General features: G+C 37.7%; 2 protein-coding genes across 2 annotated transcripts in view; one reads left to right on the plus strand and one right to left on the minus strand.

Moving 5' to 3' along the window:
• Positions 1–178, minus strand: part of elp1 (elongator acetyltransferase complex subunit 1) — a 32536-nt gene extending 32358 nt beyond the window's left edge. Inside the window, exon 1 of the mRNA XM_030145362.1 lies at positions 86–178. The gene's annotated coding sequence lies outside the window, so the exon portion shown is untranslated. The remainder of the gene's footprint in view (positions 1–85) is intronic.
• arhgef37 (Rho guanine nucleotide exchange factor (GEF) 37) lies at positions 160–21118 on the plus strand. The gene is made up of 15 exons (XM_030145365.1): positions 160–296; positions 618–736; positions 3288–3809; positions 5893–6022; positions 7303–7450; positions 7588–7787; positions 7880–8010; positions 8546–8650; positions 9771–9884; positions 10012–10181; positions 10767–10914; positions 11140–11268; positions 13029–13224; positions 14682–14851; positions 20499–21118. The coding sequence occupies exons 3-15, from the start codon at positions 3297–3299 to the stop codon at positions 20715–20717; spliced, it is 2373 nt and encodes a 790-aa protein (XP_030001225.1). The 5' UTR covers positions 160–296; positions 618–736; positions 3288–3296; the 3' UTR covers positions 20718–21118.
• Positions 21119–22543: the final 1425 nt, after the last annotated feature.

A 22543-nucleotide genomic window follows, 5' to 3' on the forward strand; every position in this document is an offset into this window, starting at 1 on the left:
GTTTTTTCCCAGCACCACTGGAATAAATCTTTTATTTCCAGCTGAACAAAACCCAAAGGGGTGAGCTATAAATCGTTTTTGTTACCTTCCACCAGAAAATCCGGACAATCTCTTGGCAATTGGAAGAGGATGGGATGTCCTGCAGGGCTTTTGTCCCCTGTGGGAGGAAAACTTCAATCACTTCAGCCCTCCGTCCTCATTGGTGCGTTTAGTGTTTCATGAAGCCTCTCAAAGTGTTGTCTGATTGGCCTGACCTTCTGTAGTGAAGTCGTCTCCTCCAATCAGCTTCCGCCTGAGTGAGTGTCACTTCCTCTTCCCACCAGCTGCTGCAGTCAATCAGCTTATTCAGCAGCACGAGTTTGTGTGTGAGAATGTATGTGTGTGTGTGTGTGTGGCCCTTCCTACCCCCTCCCCTCTTTCCTTTTACAAAACAGCCGGCCCACCCTCCTTTCCACTCCCATCCCCCCTTTCCTGACACACTCACACACACTGTTTGTCCCTCACACACTCACAACATATATATACTCACACACTCGTGCCACATGAGCCTGAGCAGCCTGCTGTGTGTGAGTCACTGGAGAAAGTTACACTAGTGTTTGTGTGTGTTTTCCATGCAGGCTGCCTCTCCGCTGCAGCAGATTTCTGTCTCAGTTGGGACGGAGCAGAACACCACAGACAGGGAGAGAGAGTGGGGAGATCGAGCTTTACTGCAGCTCATTCGGAGATTCTGCACAAGGTAATGATCTCATGTCAGCGAGTTTTAATGATACCCTGTCAGTGTTTTGTCAGGATGGTGATGCGTTTTGTGCACTTTTGATTTTGGAGTGTGGTCAGCTTTGAGTCGTGACACACTTGTTTTTGGATTTAAAGAAAGTGTAGCATTGGCATGACTGAGAGAGGGTCGAGTACTGAACTTTGGTCTAAAAGCATATAAAATAAACGCATCAAACTGCTCATATACCATCGAGTATTAAAAAAAATTATTTACCTTGTAAACCTCACTGCATGCAGGAGAACATTTATCCATTTGTACTTTTTTATTGCATTTATAGACAGCTTCAAGTCATGGTTAATTTTTCTGATATATACTGCTTTAACTGGAAACATGCCAGGTTGCTGCAACATAAAGCTAAAAAGTTAAACCCCTTTTTTCCTTTTTTTTTTTTTTTTTTTTTTTTTTTTTTACTTTTTTTGCCTTTTTTTGATGATACTAAGCCCTAAACTTGATTAAACTCTGTAGTTAAAGTATATTTGGATTTATGAACAGTTTACAACATATCTTACTTTGAGGCTACAAATCTCAGCACCCCATCTCTAGGTCACCATATGCTGCAAAGCTTTAAAAGCCTTTAGAGGAGGGAAAATCTGTGACAGAGGGATTTAGTCCATCAAATTAAAATGACAACAGTCACAATAACCTACTTTAACAATGATGTACAATAGGTAGACTTAACTGAATAATTGCAGTCTTTTGTAGCGGTGCCAAAGTAATACAGTGAATTTCTTCAGTGAATAGAATTAAGATAAGAATGAATGCATAAATAATAGAATAAAAACCTTAAGTATCAAACTAATAAACACAAGGAGTTGCAGCAAAACATTAAAGAGCTCACACCAGATATGTACTGTATTTTTAGCATTTTTATTTTGAAGAACTGGTACCAGCATTAGATTTGTTTTTATTTAGGTGTAGTGTTAGTTTTAGTTTATGAGGAATACTGATTTTAATTTGAGAGTCACTATTATTAGAAGTCCCATGTTTTTCAAAGTCATTTTGTTCTTGCACACCACAAACTCTGACTCTTGAGTTGCTGATGCTTAAAGTAAGTATGAGCAACTCTTCACACAGATGATATAATTTAATTTCTGAGTCCAAAATAAAACTGTCATTAGAGTCTGTCCTTCAAAGCCTCAGAAGGCTGTCCAGTTGAACCATGTAATGGCTAATTGTCACAGCAGTGGCAGCATTAGTCGCTCTGTAAGCAGCTTGGCAACCTCCTGGTGGGATGGACACGTGCTGATGCAGCTCAGCGCACCCATGACAATGCATCAGCTCTGGAAAAAATCTAATATAAACAGAACCACCTCATCTGCTGAACACAGTCATAGAGGCCAAGGTTGACCATGAACTGTTTGTTTGGTTGTTGAAGTTCATTTGATCTGACTGTTTGGAACAAATGCTCCTGGCTGTTATTTCTGTTCACTCACATGATGTTCCTTGTGTTTTTTAAATTCAAGTAAAGTAGTCTTTTCCATTAAACATCAGCTATTCAGAAGTAAATATTTTATTTATTCAGGGCTCATTTCTGTATAAAACAAGTTGTTTGTGTTTGTTTGTAATTAACTCCTATAATCCTACTAGTACATTATTTTGGCTTTGTTAGTATATGATACTCCTGAGTGCATATTACCTGAAAAGGTTACTTAATATTAAATGTTTCCAACAGAGTGACAAACATTCTTTAGTCAGTGGTGGAATGTACCATAGTACTTTTAACTTTATGCGAGTGCCATTTACCTCATCTCCTCTACATCTCAGAGGCAAATATTGTACTTCTTATTCCACTATATTTTGACTGCTTTCATATTACAATATCTCATGCTTTCCATGTGTGAAAACCACACCTGTCCACATGTGTTGCTTTTGAATGTTTGTGATAAACTGAAGGATGGGCTCTTCCCTTAAGGCTTGAGAGAAATTGTCCTCCTCCTACAGCTTCTGTAATGTATCTATGTTTTCTGCTGGTCATACAGAGCAGATAAACAGGTGCAAAGCATGCCACTTTTGACACACCTTTTTCCTATAAGTTCCACACAACTGCGTCATCCATGCAGGAAGCATATAGAGGAAGGACATACATTATGCCTATATCTGCAGCTATCCAGTCTGTATTATTATTATTATTATTATTATTACACAGATGTACATCATCATAAAGCTCAAATCAGGCCTGTTTTTCTGACCTCATGCAAACTTTTACAAATGTGTGGTTCTGATAGGACAACAATTTTACAGTGCTACAAATAGTTCAAATTGGCTCAATGGTTAAACAACTATAGCTATAAAATATCTACAAACATACTCACAAGTGTAGCAGTAACATGAATCCAACATTATATGTAATAGAAAATCACTGACAGTGGCCATTTTACTGCACAACAGCTGCATATATTAACTACACGGTTGTGAATATAGTATTTTGATTTGCAGTGGGATATTTTCAGTGTGGTGTACCATCTATTTTTAGTCGGACATGATCATAAGAGTGTCTTTCTTTGTTGAACAGTGATCTAACATGGAGGTGCCCAGGAGGCCCCAGCCTTCGTCCTTCACTCTGACTCTCCCTAAACCAGCCTCTGCTACTCACTGTCCTCTTGGAGCTGTTGAGAAGGTAACCAAGAAAGATCAGCTGAAAGAGAAACTCCAAGACGAGAAGGACGGAATCACAGAGAAAGACGATGATCAGTTTGCAGCTGATACGTTCAATCCAGGGGACTCTAATGTGACTGTGATTGTAGAGGCATCAGATGAGACCTCAGAACAATCAATCGTCCCCACAGTGGAGGGTGATGGAAAACTTTCATCACAGGATAGTTTCTCAGAGGAAAGTTCAGTATCAGAGGAGAGGCTGGCGGAGGAGGCCGAGGAGGCTAAGAAACGATCTGAAGAGGAGAAAGCAGCAGCAAAAGAGAGAGCAGCCCAGAGACAGCTGTTGGCCATAGAGGAGCTGGTCCAGTCTGAGAGGAACTACCTCCGAATGCTGCAAGTCAGCACAGTAACCATCAGGAGCAACCTGAAGAAACTACAGGTATGAATACATGACACAGCATAAATTCACACAAGGAGAACGCACGTCACTTCAGCTAGCTTCCTTTTCATTTGTTAATCTTTCAAATACAGCAGTTTGAGAAAAAAAAGTTCAAGAAATGCCTGAATAGTCAAGTTTTGCATCCTCAAAATGCTGATGTTTTTTCCCATTTTAGATCAAATGTTTCAACACTCATCCTGAGGATTTAGTAAAAAGCTGCAATTGAATTCTTTATTAAACCAAACTGTATTTACATTCAGCTTATGTATCAAACATAGCTCATACTTTAAAAGCCTATATTGTCAACACTGGCTCACTGTTACTGACCTGCTTATTTACATTTCTAACCATTTACTTTGAATTTATTGCACTGGTGTTCATCTGTCAAACAACCCTTTACTTCCATGTTTATCATTGGCCTTTCGTGTGCCAATAATTTCATTAATCCACTAAGTGTTGTCCTACATTCAGTCCACTAAGTTGTTTTTAGGTCACTTAAGTAATAAGTAAGAGCTATTGCCACATACATTACCATTCCTTAAAATAACCACCTTGTTTTTAGCACATACCTCAAATTGCCACAGCTGAACTACTCCTCCACCACCATGTGCACGACCAGTGGTCAAAACATAAATACAAGAACACACTATCAACTAATGAGAACATCTTAGTCTCAGTTGTTGATTAGTGTTTATGAAAATGATCCTATCACTGAAGCTGTTTAAACAAATAAATATAGACTTTAAATGAAAAGCAACTACACATCAGCATCCAGAGGCTGCTTGGAGCTTTATGTTCATTTGGTTTTCCTTCCTGCTGAAGTATTTCTTATTACTGCTTAATCATCTTTTATTGTCACTGAGATAATGAAATGACGCCTCATAAAACTTAATAGAATCAGGTGTTATTGGCTGGAAGGACTGAGTATTGAATACAGATGAAAATGTTGATAAACCAAGGACAGATGAGGGAAATGAGAAGGAAAATAAAATGGAGGACAGAGCTGAATTATGAGCTGAGGACCTGTCAAGGGTTGGAAAGAACCTGGAGAAGAGGGGGATGATTGTTGAGACAGCCATTAAGAGACACAACCGCCTATGTTATGTAAGAGAAACAAAATATGGGGTAGAGGAAAAGGTGAAAATGATGCAGGGAATAATATGGGCATAAAGAATGTACTATATGGAGCACAGTATTTATTGTTTTGTGTGCATTTTTTATTTGATTGTCAGACTTCTTATTTATGTGTTCTATAAGGATTCCCACATGGTCTGTCCATTACTTTCTGTTCCCACAATCCAGTGAACTCTATTGATTTTACTGATTTATTAATATTAACCATGTGCCACTCTGCTTCTGTCAGTGATGCTGCAAAAAAAGTGAGTGTTCACTTCGCTGCTCACTGTAATTAAACTACAGTGAGTAGTGAATGTATGAAAGAGGCCTACACAGCCTAACAGAGGAGAGCAGTGAAATCAACGAGGCCTGGACGCAGACAAACACAATGAATATTTGAGTGAATGCTGCTATTGTCAGTTAGGAAAGTTGCTGGTTTGTTTTCCGTGTGGCAATGCGCAGATTGTTCTTCCACCAGCAAATGTGCCCACCATTCTCTCATTAGAATAGAAGGAATGTTTTTTTTTTGTTTGTTTGAATGCATGCGGTGCATTAAAATTTAAACAAGAAAGGGACGTGGAAAAATCTTTGTTTTCTTATGTATATATTTCTTGTTGCTACTTTTGCATTCAGTTTCATTTTTGATTGTTTTATGGAGCACAAAGCTGACTTATTTACACAGTTCAGTATCTGTAGCCATTTAACTCAACTTTTTATTGGAGAATAACTTCAGGAAACAAACATATTATTATGCTTTATAGAGCAAAAGGAGTCAGGAGGGAGAACTGCAAAAGGAAAAATGAGTCAAACTAAATTAAAATCATAGCATTTTACAAAAAACTGAAAATAACATTGATCAGTCCCTCACCAGCACCCTACAGTGCTTGTGATGTGCATATTTTAAAGTAATATTATCAAGTCTACTAACTAAAATCCATTTGTATTGGTGTCTTTCCAACCCTGGTAGCCCCCTCCAGCCAACTTGGACAGCATGTTTCTCTATATAGAAGATGTGATTGATGTGTCCAGTCGACTCCTCAGCCTGCTGGACCAGAAGCAGGTTCAGCCTGGTGACCCGTCTTTCCTGGAGACGCTCTGTAAGGACTTTTCATTTACATTAACCTTCCGTCCTGTTTCACATCCTGGAATCGTTTATGTTAAACCCACAGCCTCATTCAGCTTTTTACCAGGTGGCACTGAGGACTCTACTGGTTTCATTGAGGTTTTGTTCATGTAGACTGATTCTTTGATCATACTTCCTGACAGAAAGTAAACGTGACTCTCACACTTCTCAGACTAGTTAACCAGTTCAAGTGCAACATTGTAAATAAAGACTGTTGTAGGTGTGACTGCATTCTTTCTAGAAAGATTTAAGATTTCATGATGCTCTTCTCTAGGCTACATTGGGCTGTCTGCATGTTTCCCATGTCACACTGTAATGTCACACAACAAGAGTGTTCTTCCAAGCAGAACAGCAGATGGGTGGAGATTTTTGGACTGATAAATCACACTGTGTCAGAGTAAATGCTGCATTGTCTTCCCATGTTATTACCAGCACAAGGCCTGGTTATTGGTCAATTTTAGTTACTTTCACATATAAGTATGGGGCCAACTCTGACATTTTCAATGTTTAATTTGCTGAAGATATTGTTGATTGTTGGTTGGCTCATGAAGGACAAAAGGTTTCATAAATGATTGGTGTCATGGTAGTTTTCATCAGTTAAATACAGACAAAACCAAAGAACAGATCTTTGATTTCAGTGAAGAAGGATACTAACAAGTCTTTATAGGAAAGACTTCATGATAAATCTAGATGGTTTGGAATGAATAGATATATGCTGGTTAAAGTTTTGTGCATTTTTTGCAGAATTTTCAAACTTTTTGCTTTATTGATAATGGTATTTTTCACTTTCTGTTGTTCAGAATGATAGTTAATATGTGTAGTAAGAATGAGTCAGTATCACATTATGACACTGCTATTTCAGTCCTGTATTGATGCATTACACTCTGTTGTAACCATGATGTAAATGGTGCATCTTTTGCTTATTCTTTCCGGTACTTTCCAGTAAAGTACTGTTAAATAAATCAGTTTGATATGAGGTTCTCTTTTTTTGATGGTGATGTTTTTACTAGCATGTTTATTGGTAATTTTCTGCCTGTAATCTGTAATATCTTTTATCCTGCAGTTGTCTTTGTCTAACTAAATCTAAAATTAGCATTTTAGAGGTTCAAAACAGATGGTAAACATAACTAATTAATTAACAATGCTGCAGCCTTTCAAAGTAATTAAATTCTTTCTTTTTTCTTTCTAAACAGAAATTAATGTACTCCAGTGCTCTTAGTATGATAAATAAAATAATGTTTATTTTTTTGGCAGGCGATTCATTCCTGAGTCTTTCCTCCGACATTGAGGAGGCGTATAAGGAATACTTAGCCAACTATAACAACGTCACAGTGCTGGAGAACAGCTACAAACAGAAGGAGGCACTCTGGAACGACATTGTGAAAGTCATCAAGACTTCAGCGTAGGTTTTTTATCATGTTACTGCACGAACATTTGCCAGAAAATCAGGTGAAAACTGGATAATCAAATGAACTAACACATGATGGTCACTGCTTCCAGGCTGTTTTTTGCATCCACTGTTTCTGTTTTCTTCCACAGACCTGAAGTAAACGCCACCTCTTTGAGTTTTTTCATGGTGATGCCAGTGCAGCGAATTGCTCGCTACCCTCTCCTCTTGCAAACCATCCAGAAACACACCGACCCAACCCACCCGGCGTACTCACTGCTAGAACAGACTGCTCACACTGCCATCACCTTGAACTGTCGCATTAACGAGTACAAACGTTTCAGAGAAGTTGGTGAGACTGCTTACCCTCAAGCGTATTACTAATGCAGCTTGAAAAATGAGTATCTCAGTGTCTCTAGATAAACAGCCCCTCATATTTTATAGCTGATAAATACAAGAAGACAGAAAACCTGACCATTAAGGACAAGATAAATCGACTCAACTCCCACAGCATTGCAAAGAAGACAGCAAGGCTAAGCCAGCAGATCAAACACGAGACCGGAATAGCTCCAAAGGTACAACAGGGGTGTTCTGGCCCTTTTTAAACTAATGCTTGTTCTGATGAAATGTTAAAGAGTAATGCACAAAGTCTTTGCCCATTCTTTGATGGTTATTCTTAATGGGTTAAGACTAATTACTGCTTCATATTTAGAAAAGCACATTAGAAGGAGAAATTACACACGCCTAACCCAAACCTTTAGAGTGCTGTTCTTGTTAACTGTCTGCCACAAACCTCCCCTTCATAAAAAATCTCCCAGCACAAACCTTCCTTCTAGCCTCACTGCAGTAGTTAATGATTAATTAGCAGTGTTTACCATGGAGAGAAAATATGATGTGTTATTGAACCTGCTGTCTGTTCTGATACTGTGTAACATCCAAACAGATTCTCAAGTCTGATCTTTTTTGTTTTGCTGACACTTATGTTGCATTTGTCTTAAACAGATCTTAAAATACAAATCTCCATCTTCCCAAATCAAAAGTGTTTTTATTTTACAACATCACTAACATACCAGTTACTTTCTCTCTTGCTCTGTCTGTGATGTGTTGTAGCTGGTGGATGAAGAGTTTGATGCCTTGGAGGGTTTCTTTTATGTTTTGGAGCACGGCATCCTAGAGCTGCTCGAGAATGTGGAGATGTATCTGCACCACCTGCAGGTAAGCGGCAAACGTAACTGTGTTCAGTCAAAAGGATTGTAGATTTGATGATATGCTGTTCTTATGTTAAAACTTTAACAGTACAAATTTGGTCCTAACACATCTTGATTCAGCTCACATTTGCCTTTAACTGCTTTTTCTTGTTGTCATGTTAAAATTGCTCAGATAAACTGATTACTCGGGTGGAATTTGGAGTGAATTAAAAGCTTTGGTAATATTGAACACAGGGTGTACGTGGACAGTTGGCAGCTGATGCATAAAACTTGGTATTTTTGACCATGCCATTTTAATGTATGAGTCATAAATCCCTCTGTATTTCCCTGAGGTCAAAGACACAAGACCTTTCCACTCTAAAATTACCCTCCTCTGAAAAATATTCCCCTCATTTATTCTGAAATGTAAACCATCATCAGTGAGTCGTTTTTGCCTTTTAACCCATAAAGACTCAGAGCTACTTTTATGTCAGTTGCCAAATGAATTTTTCGTCTATATCTAATCTGTATTAAGTGATTTACTACCATTTGTTGTGTTAGTGTTTTCTGTATTTTGCATTTTTTCAGTGTGAATCATATATTTTATTTTATTTACTTCACTGATCATATAGATGTTCATAAAAGCTCAGGTTACAGTTAAGGTTTATTATATCAGGAACAGAGAAGACTGAAGAAAACGTGACTTTTTCAGTAAAATCTATCATTAACTGAACATAAACCCAGTGTTTCCATCCACTGTCATTGACCCAAATCCATGGGTTTTACTGGTGAATCAATGTTGTAGAAGATGATGGTGTTTCCACATTCACTACAGAGCCTCTGAACGTCCAAATGGGTCATATCTGATGACCATGAAAAGATGACAAACTGCATTTTACACCAATTATTTCAACATATAAATAGGATTAATGGATTAGAAGTTATTAAACATTTCAGATCAGTAGAGGATTTTTGTCGACAATGGGTGTTTGGGTCTTTATGGGTTAATTTATCCTACAAATATACTTGATATTCTGCTATCTCTGTTTTTTTTTTCTCTTTATTTCATTCATGTTTGTGGCTGCACTTAAGCCTCTCAGAGCTGAAAGACTTGAGTAGAACATGATGGTGTGTTTGTTGATCTGCAGAGATTTCTTTCCTGCAAAACAGAGGAGTTTGACCTGGATATGGATGGAGAGAAGGCTCCTATTTGCTACAAAGAAATCACTACTGCTCTCAGACAGTGGATCCTTCCTACATTTGTGAGTCATCTAGATTTTAGAGAGGAATAGAATTGTGTCTAAAGATGAAAATGCAGTAAAAACAGTTACTAGTAACCCATGATTTTCACATGTTGTGTATCTTTGTGGTTTCCCTTCCTCTATTCAGGAAAAGAGGATGAGGACATTGATCCATAAACCGCTATGTGCACTTCGGGACCTCTTGGTGGGCCCACGGAACCTCATCAGGAAAAGACTGGATAAACTACTGGACTATGAAGTGATAGAAGCCAAATCCAATCTCAGCTATGACGAGCAGGCTGTGGCCAACACCTACAGGTAGAGAAAGATTGTTTTATAATTACATGCCAGATTGATGTGGAAAATCACTCACAGAAGATTTACAAAACCAGGGAACAGGCTGAATGGCAAGAACAATCAACAACTCTTAAAGACAGACTGTGGGTCTGTTTTTACAGCATCTTCTTTTGAAATGTCCCATTCCCAACATACGGTATACTCTCATTAGATGAGTTGTTTAATTTTAATGAGTTTATAGATCACATCAGATGAAAGGCTTTTTATTAAGGTTTTTTTTAGTCTTTCCAGTACGTTGTCCAAAAATAATTTATTTTACTGGACAAATTTGAAACTTGCCAGAGTAAATTTTACAGGTATAGATCCTAGTCAGGGGTTAAACTTTGTTTTAGCTATGTTTTGTTTGTGCATAGCTATTAGATATTTAAGGCAAGTTTTAAGTTCATGATTATTATAATTATTTATCATTTTTACCAGGAAAATCCAATAATTAAGATGAAAAAAACCCAGGGTTAATGTGTGTATTTATTACAGTCTGGTGCAGTGGTGGTAAAATGGCTTCAGTTGTTTTCACTCTAACCAAAACCTTCTTTCCGTTCTTGTCAGGACAATCAACACGTTGCTTCTCAATGAACTTCCTCGGTTTAATGGTTTGGCTCTGCAAATGATCTGGAGTATGTTGGGTACGTTCAGCTGTCTTCATAAAGACCTCACCTCTGACATGGAGCAACTCTTCCAGAGCTTTGCACAACAGGTAGGTAATACTGTAGTCACACATTTCCCTTCAACTCCTAAAGTATGATGGGATACAGCAGAAACTCCTCTCACCACCTTTATCATGTCCAATACAGACACACATAATATGCATGTATGTATAAACAACATGGCATGGCTCTATTTCCGTAAACATACAAACTTTGATCAACTTAACATGATTAAATCATTATATTTCTGGATTTTTGTCTCCATCTCTTTCCAGCTTCCACACAGCTCTCTCAACCCTAGTGCATTCTGGGAATGGGCAGAGTCTGAGGTACTAGAAGGTGCAAGGAGGCTGCAGACTTTGTGTCATAGTGTGGAGGAGACGCTTAATGCACCTGTCGTCCAGGTTGGTATACATGGAGCTTTAATATTGTTGGGTGAAACCTTTTTTTTTTTTTTTTTTTTTTTTTTTTTTTTTTTTTTTTTTGTAGGTAGAAAAAACATTGGCATACATTCTGTTCAATAGCTGACTATTAACTTAGAGAACACTACTAGTTGGCATTGTTCACCTGATCTTATTTGTCATAGAAGTGCAGGTGGGGGCACAGAAATTTGAGCAGGTTAATTGGTTTTTCCACATTCAGGATTGTTCAAGTTCAACATTTTAAGTGCCACATATCTTATATGATGGAAATCGAAACATTACACACTATGGTAAGGGTGATAAACACCCCCAATAACTGGAGTAACAGTTAATGAAGAAAATGAACACATCCTGTCAAGTGCAACCTTTCATAACCAGGACAGTGATGCACATCATATAGTCTGTTTCCATGTAGCTGGTTTTAATCACATTTTCAATTTGAGTCCAACAAACTAAAATTTACATATAGTAGGCACGTGCAGTTGAAAGAGATTCTGCAAAGAAACATGTCTGCATGCATGACCCAATATAGACTGAGATCTTCACTGTCAAATATTTGTTTGTTAACCTCTGATTAAGAAACATACATTATTGTTATTGTTAAGGTAAAAGATAAAGTTAATGTCTTTTTTTTTTACTTCTAATGTCTGACTAGTGGATAGAAATGTGTATAAATTCAGTTAAAATTTGTACATTTGAATAAAAGCCTACCTACTGAGAGCCCAGAATATAACAATAGATTTCATCATCAGGCATTCTACAGGGGTTGGACAAAATAATGGAAACACCTTAAAAAATCAACAAAATATAATTTAATATGGTGTAGGTCCGCCTTTTGCGGCAATTACAGCCTCAATTCTCCGAGGTACTGATTCATACAACTTGTGAATTGTTTCCAAAGGAATTTTAAGCCATTCTTCAGTTAGAATACCCTCCAACTCTTTTAGAGACGATGGCGGTGGAAATCGACGTCTTACTTGAATCTCTAAAACTGACCATAAATGCTCAATAATGTTGAGGTCTGGGGACTGTGCCGGCCATACGAGATGCTCAACTTCATTAGAATGTTCCTCATGCCATTCTTTAACAATTCTAGCTGTATGGATTGGGGCATTATCATCTTGAGGTGAAGGTGTTTCCATTATTTTGTCCAACCCCTGTACTTCTCTTAGTCTCACTTACTTTACTGAGTCCCTTAGTTGAGAAATGAAACCTTAAGCCAAGGTGTTTCAACAATCCACCGCAAATATTTAACCTGCTAATCATTTGGCAAACAGCTGTTCTTCCATGTGTGTCGCTGCTGGGTGTTTTTCCTGCTCCTCTTCTCATCATATGTTCTTGAACTGGATCACATTCCATAAACCTGTTTGGTATGTCACATAAATAACATAGTGAAAGAACTGTGAGAAGTCATGTCTTCTTTTGTTTCTCTTCACTTTAATCACCTTAATCACATTTTAACAACTTCTACCAGGAGTTAATTTCTTGCTTTGGTCATAATCATCAAACTGGTTTTATTGGCTGAAGAAGTCATCAGAGAAATATCTACATGTCTGCAGCTTTATGTCATTCATGTATAATTATCAAATAGTCACTCCTCATTTCCTGGTACGTTCGCACATTCAAATCCCAACACATTTTCACAAACTGCAAATTCTTTAGCATTAGTGGTTATGACAGCTGAGTTCTCATTCCATTTATTTCCAGTTAACTATATTTTTATTAATGTTTTCTTCCATCAGCCACTGAGCCCCTCCTCTCGGCATCGCCTTAAGCAGCTGACAGATAAACATGGGTCTGGAAAGATCTACCAGGTGACAACGGCAGTGGTGGGCAGCAGAGACCTGGACCTGAATCTAGTCAAAGGGGAGCTGGTGGCCATCATCAGTGAGACCGACAGCAGAGGAGACAAACGGAGATGGCTGGTCGATGCAGGAGGTGAGAACATCCTTCTGGATACTGGCTGAAAGTCATTGTCCTGTTTGTTTTCTGATCTACTGTTGTTGCATTGAGAGTGTGTCTGACATGTAGAAAGTAAGAACTATTACCTACCGTGTATAATTTCACCTGGGATTAAAAATAGATGGGTTTTATAGCATGAAGTTAAATGGTGAGAAGAGAACTAACTGATGCTGCTGATTTCTCTGTAGGAGATTTTCTGATGGCCAACAGCGTTTCCTCAGTATAGCTCATAGTACCACCTTGTGGTTAGTTGTTCTTATTGCAGTAAACCAACATCTGTCTATACAGTTGCAGAAAAAATTATTAGATCACCCTTGTTTTCTTCATTTTCTTGGTCATTTTAATGCCTGGTACAACTAAAGGTACATTTGTTTGGACAAATATGATAACAGCAAAAATAGCTTATAAGCATTTCATTTCAGATATGATATCTAGCCATTTTCCGTGGTTTTCTTGATAATAACTAAAATCACTTAAGTTCTTACATCAATATCTGTGGCATTGTACTGACAAAAACAGTGCTTTTAGACATTCTATGTTTTCTTTGTTGTCTGTTTTAGTCACATGATACATACAGGAGTTAGTACTTGATTGCATAACCATTGTTTTTGATGACTTTTTATGGTCTAATAATTGTTAGTCCTGCAGTGAAATCACCACAGTTTAAAAAGTCCAAAACACTATACTCAAAAGTCTTGTTTCTCACAACTGATCATAAGTGTGGGTAATCTATCCCATTGATCCTATCGTGATATTTTTCATCATAGCCAGGATCTATGATTTCAAATATGGTGTTTTTCAGGAATTTAGTAATGTACTGAGCTTTACAGGATGACTAGAAAAATAGCAAAATTTCCCTTTGTACAATCATAACACAATATTCCATTAAATATGTCTATTTCCGTTAAAGGTTATTAATTATGTATTATGAAATTAATGATAAATATTTTACGTCTTTAGGAGGAGATTTGACACTGACGTCCCAGCATGCACTTTTCAAATTTTGAAACATAATTGATGAATTTGTCCGTCTTTTGTTGATAGTCGGCATAAACGTGAAGAGTGATCAGAAAAATATTTGTGGCATGTCAGGTCATATTGCAGATTTCCAGTCCGTATTAGCTTTTTCAAACCCATACTGACTACCTCTTAAACAATAACATGTCTTTTCCATCTCCTCTCTCTTCTTTTGCTTCTTCGCCCATACTTTGTTCAGCTTCTTAAAACCCTTATTTAGTGATAACTGTTGTCTTCATCCACCTAACTGCTGCAAGGTGCGACTGCTTAAGTTGCAGTGTATAGTTATACATTAAGGAAAAAAAGAGACCTGAAGTTGGACAGTTGGGAAATTTACAAATTACAAAGACTAAATTTAGCATCATGCCTTACAGCTTTACACAACCCTTTCCTCTATCTGTGTATGTTACATGCAGGCAGAAGAGGCTATGCTCCTGCCTCAAAGCTGGTTCGTTACCACCAGCCAGCAGAGGACCCACCTCCGTCGCCACATCTCGCCTTGCCTGATGGCATAATGGGCATCAGAAGACACTCTTATACTCCAGAGAGCCAGCCACTGAGAGTGATGCCTGTTCCTTGTCTCCAGGTGAGTAAGTAACTAACAACACATGGTGCAAACGTCACACTCAGTCAACAGGTTTTCTCCACTGGAGCCTTTGAAAGTCTAATTAAGTATCTGAACACCTACTGCTCACATTTTCATATGAATAATGTCAAACCAGATTATTGTCAAATAATTAAGCTCCCTCACTGCATTAAAAACAACAAATCCTATTAACTTTGAATGGACTGTATGTTATGAGTAAAAACTTTATTAATGTCTAGTGTTGTATTTTATAAAATGGTCAATAGGGACATTAAACGTGCAAAATTTTCGTTCATTATACTTAGACATACAACATATAAATATCTGGACAGATTTTCATAAATTACACATCATGAATGTAAAACTTGAGAAAAAGTCTGTCACTAGTGCTGTCAAATGATTAAAATGTTTAATCAGATTACTCACAGGGTTGCTGTAGATTAATTTAGATTAATTCCTTAATTAAATATCACTCATTTTTAATCTATATTAATCAGATTTCATTTTGCATGAGCAAACATAGTCAAGAAAGAAGGGAATATATATGCACTTAACGTGTTTGTTGCAAGCTGGGCGACGCATTAGCCGAGGTACTAGCAGAATCCCCGACTAACGTATGCTTCACATTAATGTGGTATTTTAAGATGGAAGTGCTTCCGTGAAATGAAAATTCCTTCCTGCAGAGTGCACATAATACTTTCCATCTTGGGTTTTTTGTCCTCATACAGAGGGCCAGCGTGCTGTTTAGCATCTTCCATCTTTATGGGTTGGTTCTGCCTCCTGTCACCACCAGATCAACTGTCCTTTTGCATATGTGCAGCAGTAACTCTACTTGGATAAACTGCCTGAAATGCTTTGCCAGAGACATTCAGAGTCATTCTATGCTGCAGAGGAGTTAATGGCGTTAAAATTTTTAATCAGATTAATCATGATGATGGATTAAGCCATGTCAACGCGTTAATTTTGACAGCCCTAGTTTTCACCCATGCTCTTAAATACACATCAGATTCTGTCACATGTGAGAATCCTGCTAGAAAAGTATCCACTGAAAAGGATAAACTATTGTTGTCCTCAGAACTCTGTCACTCAGTAAACCAAGAGGCAAACGGGCCTGTAGCTTCTAAGGTTTTCTGTTGTCACACTCAATTACTTTTTTCAGAATATTACTTCATTGGACATGTTCTTTTCAGCACCGCTCATAAGAAACATCGCCCTTCATGTACTTCACTTACGACTCCAGCAGGCTCAAAATGAAGGGGCTGTGATCTGTCACAGCTGAATGCAGTTATATTTGTGGTTGCCAATCCACTTTTCTTATTGCTCAAAATGTACTACCTTACCTTCTGTCATGTTACATAACCTTTTCTCTTTTGAGGCAGACTCCAAAAACTCCCACAAAAATGACTCCAGGTATCACTATAATGTTAATCCACACTCGAGACAGGTCTGTAATCCAGTTACTAGACCAGTATTCTACACATGAATTATCTGTGGTTGTCAACCATCATGTTGTCCTTTTAAACCATTAGACCAGTTGTGATATTGAACTCTTGCTTGATGGTTTAAATTATAGTAAATTATATGGCATCTGACTCTTAGCTGTGAATGAATATTACATTTTGAAATTAAATGTTACAAGCATGAATACATCAGAAGAATTGGCTGATCAATGTGTCAGCTTTCTGCTCCCAAAGCATCAGTCTGTCGCAAGCTGGCATGTGTTTTATGTGGAAGAAAGAAAGAAAGAAAGAAAGAAAGAAAGAAAGAAAGTAAGTGCATTTGCATAATATCTAGCAGTGTGTGAGTCCATTCTATAAAGGGGCATCCTTGAGCCTGTGGGGCAGTGATATAGCGTGTGTATCTTTTATTAATGGAAATGTCGGTAATTAGCTCTTTAACCTTGTAAGTGGGTTACTGTGTCAAGGGTTGAGAGCTAATTTATATGTAGTAGGGCTGCAGGCCGAGATACTGTATGTGTGGAATTGATTTGCATGATTTATTAACACATGTGAGTGTAACAGCCGGGTGTCATGGTTTATAAATTTGTGATGGTTTACACTGATGTGTTATGGAGAAAGATTTAGATTTGCAATGAAAAAACTGAATTACATTAGGTGTGAGTGTGTGTTTAACATATACTTCGATCCAGCCTGTTAAAGAGAGTGATTGCGTCAGTGACCTTTTTACAGTGTCATTCACGCCCCCTCCCACTGACATCATCTGTTCATGACCCTGTCTCTGCTCACACATAAAACATACACTGTCAGTGTCTATGCTAATGTTGTAAAATAGTCTAATCTCAAAAAGTAAAAAAAAAACATGGACACATCCACAATCATTTATACATGTAGATAAATGTGAGTGTGTGTAAGTAAATGTAAATATGTTTCTTTGTATATTTAATCTTTATTGCTATTCATGTTATTGTTCTACAAAATAGGATGACCATGAAAAGCATTGATTTTCACAATTTACTCTTCTGTAATGTTTCACACTGCAAAGTCTATGTTTATATGACAATATTCATGTAACAAAGGTTCACAAATTACCCCCTTTTCTTTCTTCCTTCCAGTGAGCAATATTGATACCCTTTTTTTCTTTTTAAAAAAAAAAAAAGAGAACAATGTAATTCGTACCTATGATGTCCTATGTAATATGTTATGAGACTGTTCTGAATAAAAATTTGAATAAAAAAAAAAATAAAGTAAAAAAAAACAAACAAACAAACAAAATGACATCTTAGGCAAGGCAAATTTATTTGTATAGTAAAGTTCATACACAGGGTAATTCACAGTGCTTTACAAAAATGGAAAAGGCACAAATTAAAAATATAATTAAAATATAATCAATAAAACATAAATAATAATCAATTAAAATAAAGTAAAAGAGAAGAGTGCAGATAGAACACTTTCAGTTGTTCTATGCACAGTTGAACAGAGCCATTTTTCGCCTGGACTTGAACATTGTCAGAGTAGAGGTCTGTCTCACATCATCAGGAAGACTTGTCCAGAGTTTAGCCGCATAGAACTGAAACGCAGCTTCACCGTGTTTAGTCCTGACTCTGGGCTCCAGCAAAAGACCTGTTCCTGAGGGTTCTCAGGGTCTTAGATGGTTCGTATGGTACCAACATGTCAGAGATGTACTTTGATGCTAGACCATGGAGAGACTTGTACACAAGCAGAGCTGTTTTAAAGTCTGTTCTCTGAGCAACAGGACTAATATGGTCGTACTTCCTGGTTCTAGTCAGGACCTGATCATATTAACCCTCAAATACAAAAACCACCACCAGCAACCAAAAGCATTTACTGATCTAAAATGGCTAATAACTTTGGAACCATTGATCCTTTCCATACATTTTAATATTCAGCTAAAATACAGTTTCTCAGCTTTTCATTGGAATCAGATATGACCCATTTGGACAATCAGAGGCTCTGTAGTAAATGTGGAAACACTGTCATCTTTTACAGCATCGATTCACCAATAAAACCCATGTAGTTTGACAAATGACTGATTGCAGACACTTGGTTTTATGTTCTCCTTGTTTTACGGTAATGATATATTTTAGTGAATAATTCACTTTTTCTTCTGTTTTATTAAGTGATCTACCTCCTGCGTCACTCATTTTATTTCTTCAGTGGAAATGAAATACAAAAAGTGACTATTCTCACTAACATCATGACTCCTATACCGGCCACAAAATGGGTCAAAAATGGTCACAGTATGGTTCGTGTATCATTCAACTCCATTGCACAGTGTACAGATGAAGTTTCTGAAATAAGACACAGCTTTGGAGTAGTGATTTGTTCTCCTGTGAGGCAAATAATAACTTTGGTTTGAGGGCATTTCACTGAATTCACTGGACAGAACATGGTTAGATTGCCTTATAATGTCTGTTTCTTCCAGAGGCACTACAAGCCCCTTAGCAGGACTCCAAGAAAATATTCACTGCACCATTTAGTTTATTTCTGTCCAAATTCCAGTAAAAATAATCATTACATATTAAAAGTTTGGGTTCTCCATGCATGAAGGCTCGGCTCCTGTCTTTGTCCAACCATTTCTCATCACAGAAAGCCACCGTTTAGCTCAACCGCACACATCTTTTCTCTATTTTCTATCAAAAACATAGCTTCAGCATCTATTCACCTGGCTCCAGCACATGAAGCACTCCCGAGCCGATAGCCACGGTCCCTTAACACTTTTTTTTATTTTTTATCCTCCCTGTCTCTGCTCGGCAAAATGCTAATTAAATGCTAATTGGTGTAGATTGTCAGGCAGAGCTAATGTCGTAGCTGAGAGGTGAGCTGAGGTGAAGGGTTTGTTAATGACACCGAGCAGCTGGCTAAACCCAGCTATTAGCACTACTGAGGCACTCTGTCATACCAACACCGTCCTCATTAGGAAGCCTTCATTTTGTGTGTGTGCACGTATGTGTGTGTTTGAGGTGATGAGATGGAATTTGTCAAGACATAACTAGTGGGCTTAACCTTTTCACTGAATATTACAATGATTTGCAGTTGTGCTGGTGGTGTATGCGTTTGTGTGACAAATTTTATATGTGTGTGTATGGATCAGACTCACTTCTTTTTCAGAGTATTCAGTCTAATAGAATGTAGGGAAAACCATCCAGACCACAGGAAATCCACAGGCAGGTGGGGATGCAAAGAGAGCGTTTTTTTTTTTCCTTTATGTATTATGGCCCTAACATTGGGTTATCTCTTCTTTACTCTTACCAAGTTGATTTTGTACCCCAACCTAACCATATCAGTGTTTGTCTCTTATTTTAACCCTATGATTTTTTCCTTAACCAAGTTAATTTTGTGCCTAAACATAACCAGACATCTTCTGCTGCAATGACACAAACGAAATGTAATGCTTATGTCATATTCTTTTACTATTTTCTGTGGTTTTATGTGTTACAAAATACAAACAAGCCCATACATTTCATAACAGCGATTGTTTATGGTGCAAGTATGTAGAAAAGTAGAAAAGAAGGCATGTTTTATGTCTTTTTAATCTATTCTTGTTTTTTATTCTCTTACTTTGCTTTTTTACTCGTCTGTACAACACTGTTTTTAATTGTCCAGCTGTTTTTACATCTTTAATCTATTCTTGTATTTTATTCTTTTATTTTCGTTGTTATTTATTTTTCTGTACAGCACTTTGGTCCACTGTGGTTGTTTTAAAGTGCTTTACAAATAAAGTAGTGTGAGAGCTTAATTGTTAATCTTCCCCTCTTTAGTTGCTTTGGAAAAAAGCACCAAATGCATAACTGTAAATATAAATGTAATGTGTGTATAGTGAGAGTGTAAAATAGGAATTACATAGGATGGAGAGCACTGTCAGCTGTTAAACCTGATTGTATTAATAAAGCCATGTTTTGGACTTACTCAGTAACAGTGAATTTTTGGAAGATTAATGTGTGTAATCTTCTCCATTTGATAAAGAACTCATACTTTTGGATACCGGTATTGTGGGAGTGTAAATTAATTTTAGAAAGTATTAAAAATGACAAAATACTATAGCTGTTCCATTCTCTCTTTATCCCATCGTTATTGTTTTCTGCTCTGTAAATGATAATCACACCTGTCCTGGCTGCTAAAATGAACTGTGTCTGTCCTTGACGCTGGTATTGCGTCCTCTCTTCCAGGTGTTTGCTGCGTATGACTTCACAGCGAGGGGAAACCATGAAGTTACAGTGCGGTCCGGGGAACCTGTTCGTGTTCTGGAACCACACGACAAGAAGGGGAACCCTGAGTGGAGCCTTGTGGAGGCGAGAGGTGGGCAGAGGGGCTACGTTCCCTCAAACTACCTCGCTGTCATGCCTATGGGGACTGGGCCGTTCGGCACCGCCCAGCCTTACTGCTAAAGAGAGGAAAGAACTGGAAGACCTACCTTTGTGATAAAGGTGCATCTGCTTTGCACAGCTTTTGCATGAATGTTGCCTTGCATCTTCATAGTGACTATGTTTAGCATTCAATGTTTAAAATCAGTGTTAGATATTCACTAGTTATTTAATGGCCACTGTGTGAGCACTAAAAACACCAAATGTAAATTTTTATATTTAAATATATAATGTTTTCTTCATCTACTTCCTCTGTAACCTAAATTTTGAAAATGACAAGGAAAGGAAGGAAAAGGATGATATATTTAGATTTACTCATTTTCGCAATTTAAGGGCTTACTGGTCTTTTTTATGGCCATTTTTGTCCTAATATATTGTAGATGCATTGAAAATTAATCTTTTCTCCCCACACTAATCAGTCATTTTCGAAAAATCAGAAATCTATATTTTCAGATTCACATATATATGTAGCAAAAACATGAATAACTTTTTACCAAACACTGACATTTGACTGTAATCTGTGCTCGCTTTAGCCAACTATCTGAAATGACCCTACAGTGTAAAAACATCAGATGGCAGCTTGGTATAATAACTGCTCGCTCTGTGTGCCTGGACATCCTTTTTAATGTTGTGGTGTAGTGAATGGTAATTCTGCAATACAATGAGAAAAATGGTAGCCTTGTTAAAAGCTTTGATATATGGGATTTACTGTGACACATAATCGCTCCAAGTAGTAATTTATTGGACAAACTGGAAAATATGAAGGAAGTACTGTAGGAGCTCTGGAAATGGAAGTGTCCTGCTCAAGGACACATGGGTTGAAGAGATTCTACAACCATACAGTGTCCTAAAGCTCCACTGTAGAGTTTTAATGGTTAGTGTTACAGAGCACTAGAAGCATGAGCTGAGTTTACATGGACCCTAATATTCCACTAATAATGGAAATAAGAGCCCAGTCAGACAAAGACCTCCTCAATCAACAGAGACTGACCTAATTAGAGGGAATTTTCAATCAGGGTGTTGTAAACCTTGGATAATCTGTATTAGCACTTTGTAAACACATACTCTGATCATTTCTCTCTGGTTTGTTTCCTGTGTATATCTGTCCCCACATGAGGGTAACATTTCATGACACATTGGGTTTCCAGTAATGATAGAAAATATAAACAGGTCCGTGTTTGCTGCAACTTTTCTGTTGGAGACCTTTAAAGCTGCGTACGGCTTTCATCTCCAATTTTTCATCAAATCTGTAAAACCCGAGTCATAGCCTAAGTATCACGAATCCACAAGTCTTTCTGTGATTACTCACCTGAATCTCTTCCCTCACGGTGAACAATTTTGAAGGGTACTCCACCATAAACAATCCATTTGTTTGCAAACAGAGCCGGTAGGTCACTCAGGCTGTGTAACTATTGCAACAACATATCATCAGTAGCGTAAAAGTAACCTGTCTCATGACGGTCTAAAAAAAAAAAAAAAAGAGCATGAACAACCATGAAAAAACTGAAATTTACTAAGAAATTTCAGAATTCACCAAGCGTTGGATTGTTCACCCACTAACAGGGAACACGAGCTGGGTTTAGACCGTCATGAGACAGAGGTTAGTTTTTACTTGGTCGACATGTTTGTTGCTGCTGCTGCGGCTGCGTGGAGCTCCGCTTCCCACAGTGCACATCGTGACAAATTTCTAAAAATGCCCAAGTGACCTACCTGTTTGTGAACACATGCAGTGTTTATGGTGGAGTACATTACAAAATTGTTCACTGTGAGGGAAGAGATTCAGCTACGTAATCACGGAAAGACTTATGGATTTGTGATCCTTAGGCTATGACTCTGGTTTTACAGATTTG

Source organism: Sphaeramia orbicularis, chromosome 10, assembly GCF_902148855.1.
Source record: "Sphaeramia orbicularis chromosome 10, fSphaOr1.1, whole genome shotgun sequence".
NCBI classification, from domain to species: domain Eukaryota; kingdom Metazoa; phylum Chordata; class Actinopteri; order Kurtiformes; family Apogonidae; genus Sphaeramia; species Sphaeramia orbicularis.

Coding starts and splice junctions, on each gene's coding strand:
- arhgef37 (XM_030145365.1), top strand. CDS start 3,297: ATGGAGGTGCCCAGGAGGCCCCAGCCTTCGTCCTTCACTCTGACTCTC. Junction 8,011..8,545: donor AGACCGGAATAGCTCCAAAG/GTACAACAGGGG, acceptor GATGTGTTGTAG/CTGGTGGATGAAGAGTTTGA. Junction 14,852..20,498: donor TGCCTGTTCCTTGTCTCCAG/GTGAGTAAGTAA, acceptor CCTCTCTTCCAG/GTGTTTGCTGCGTATGACTT.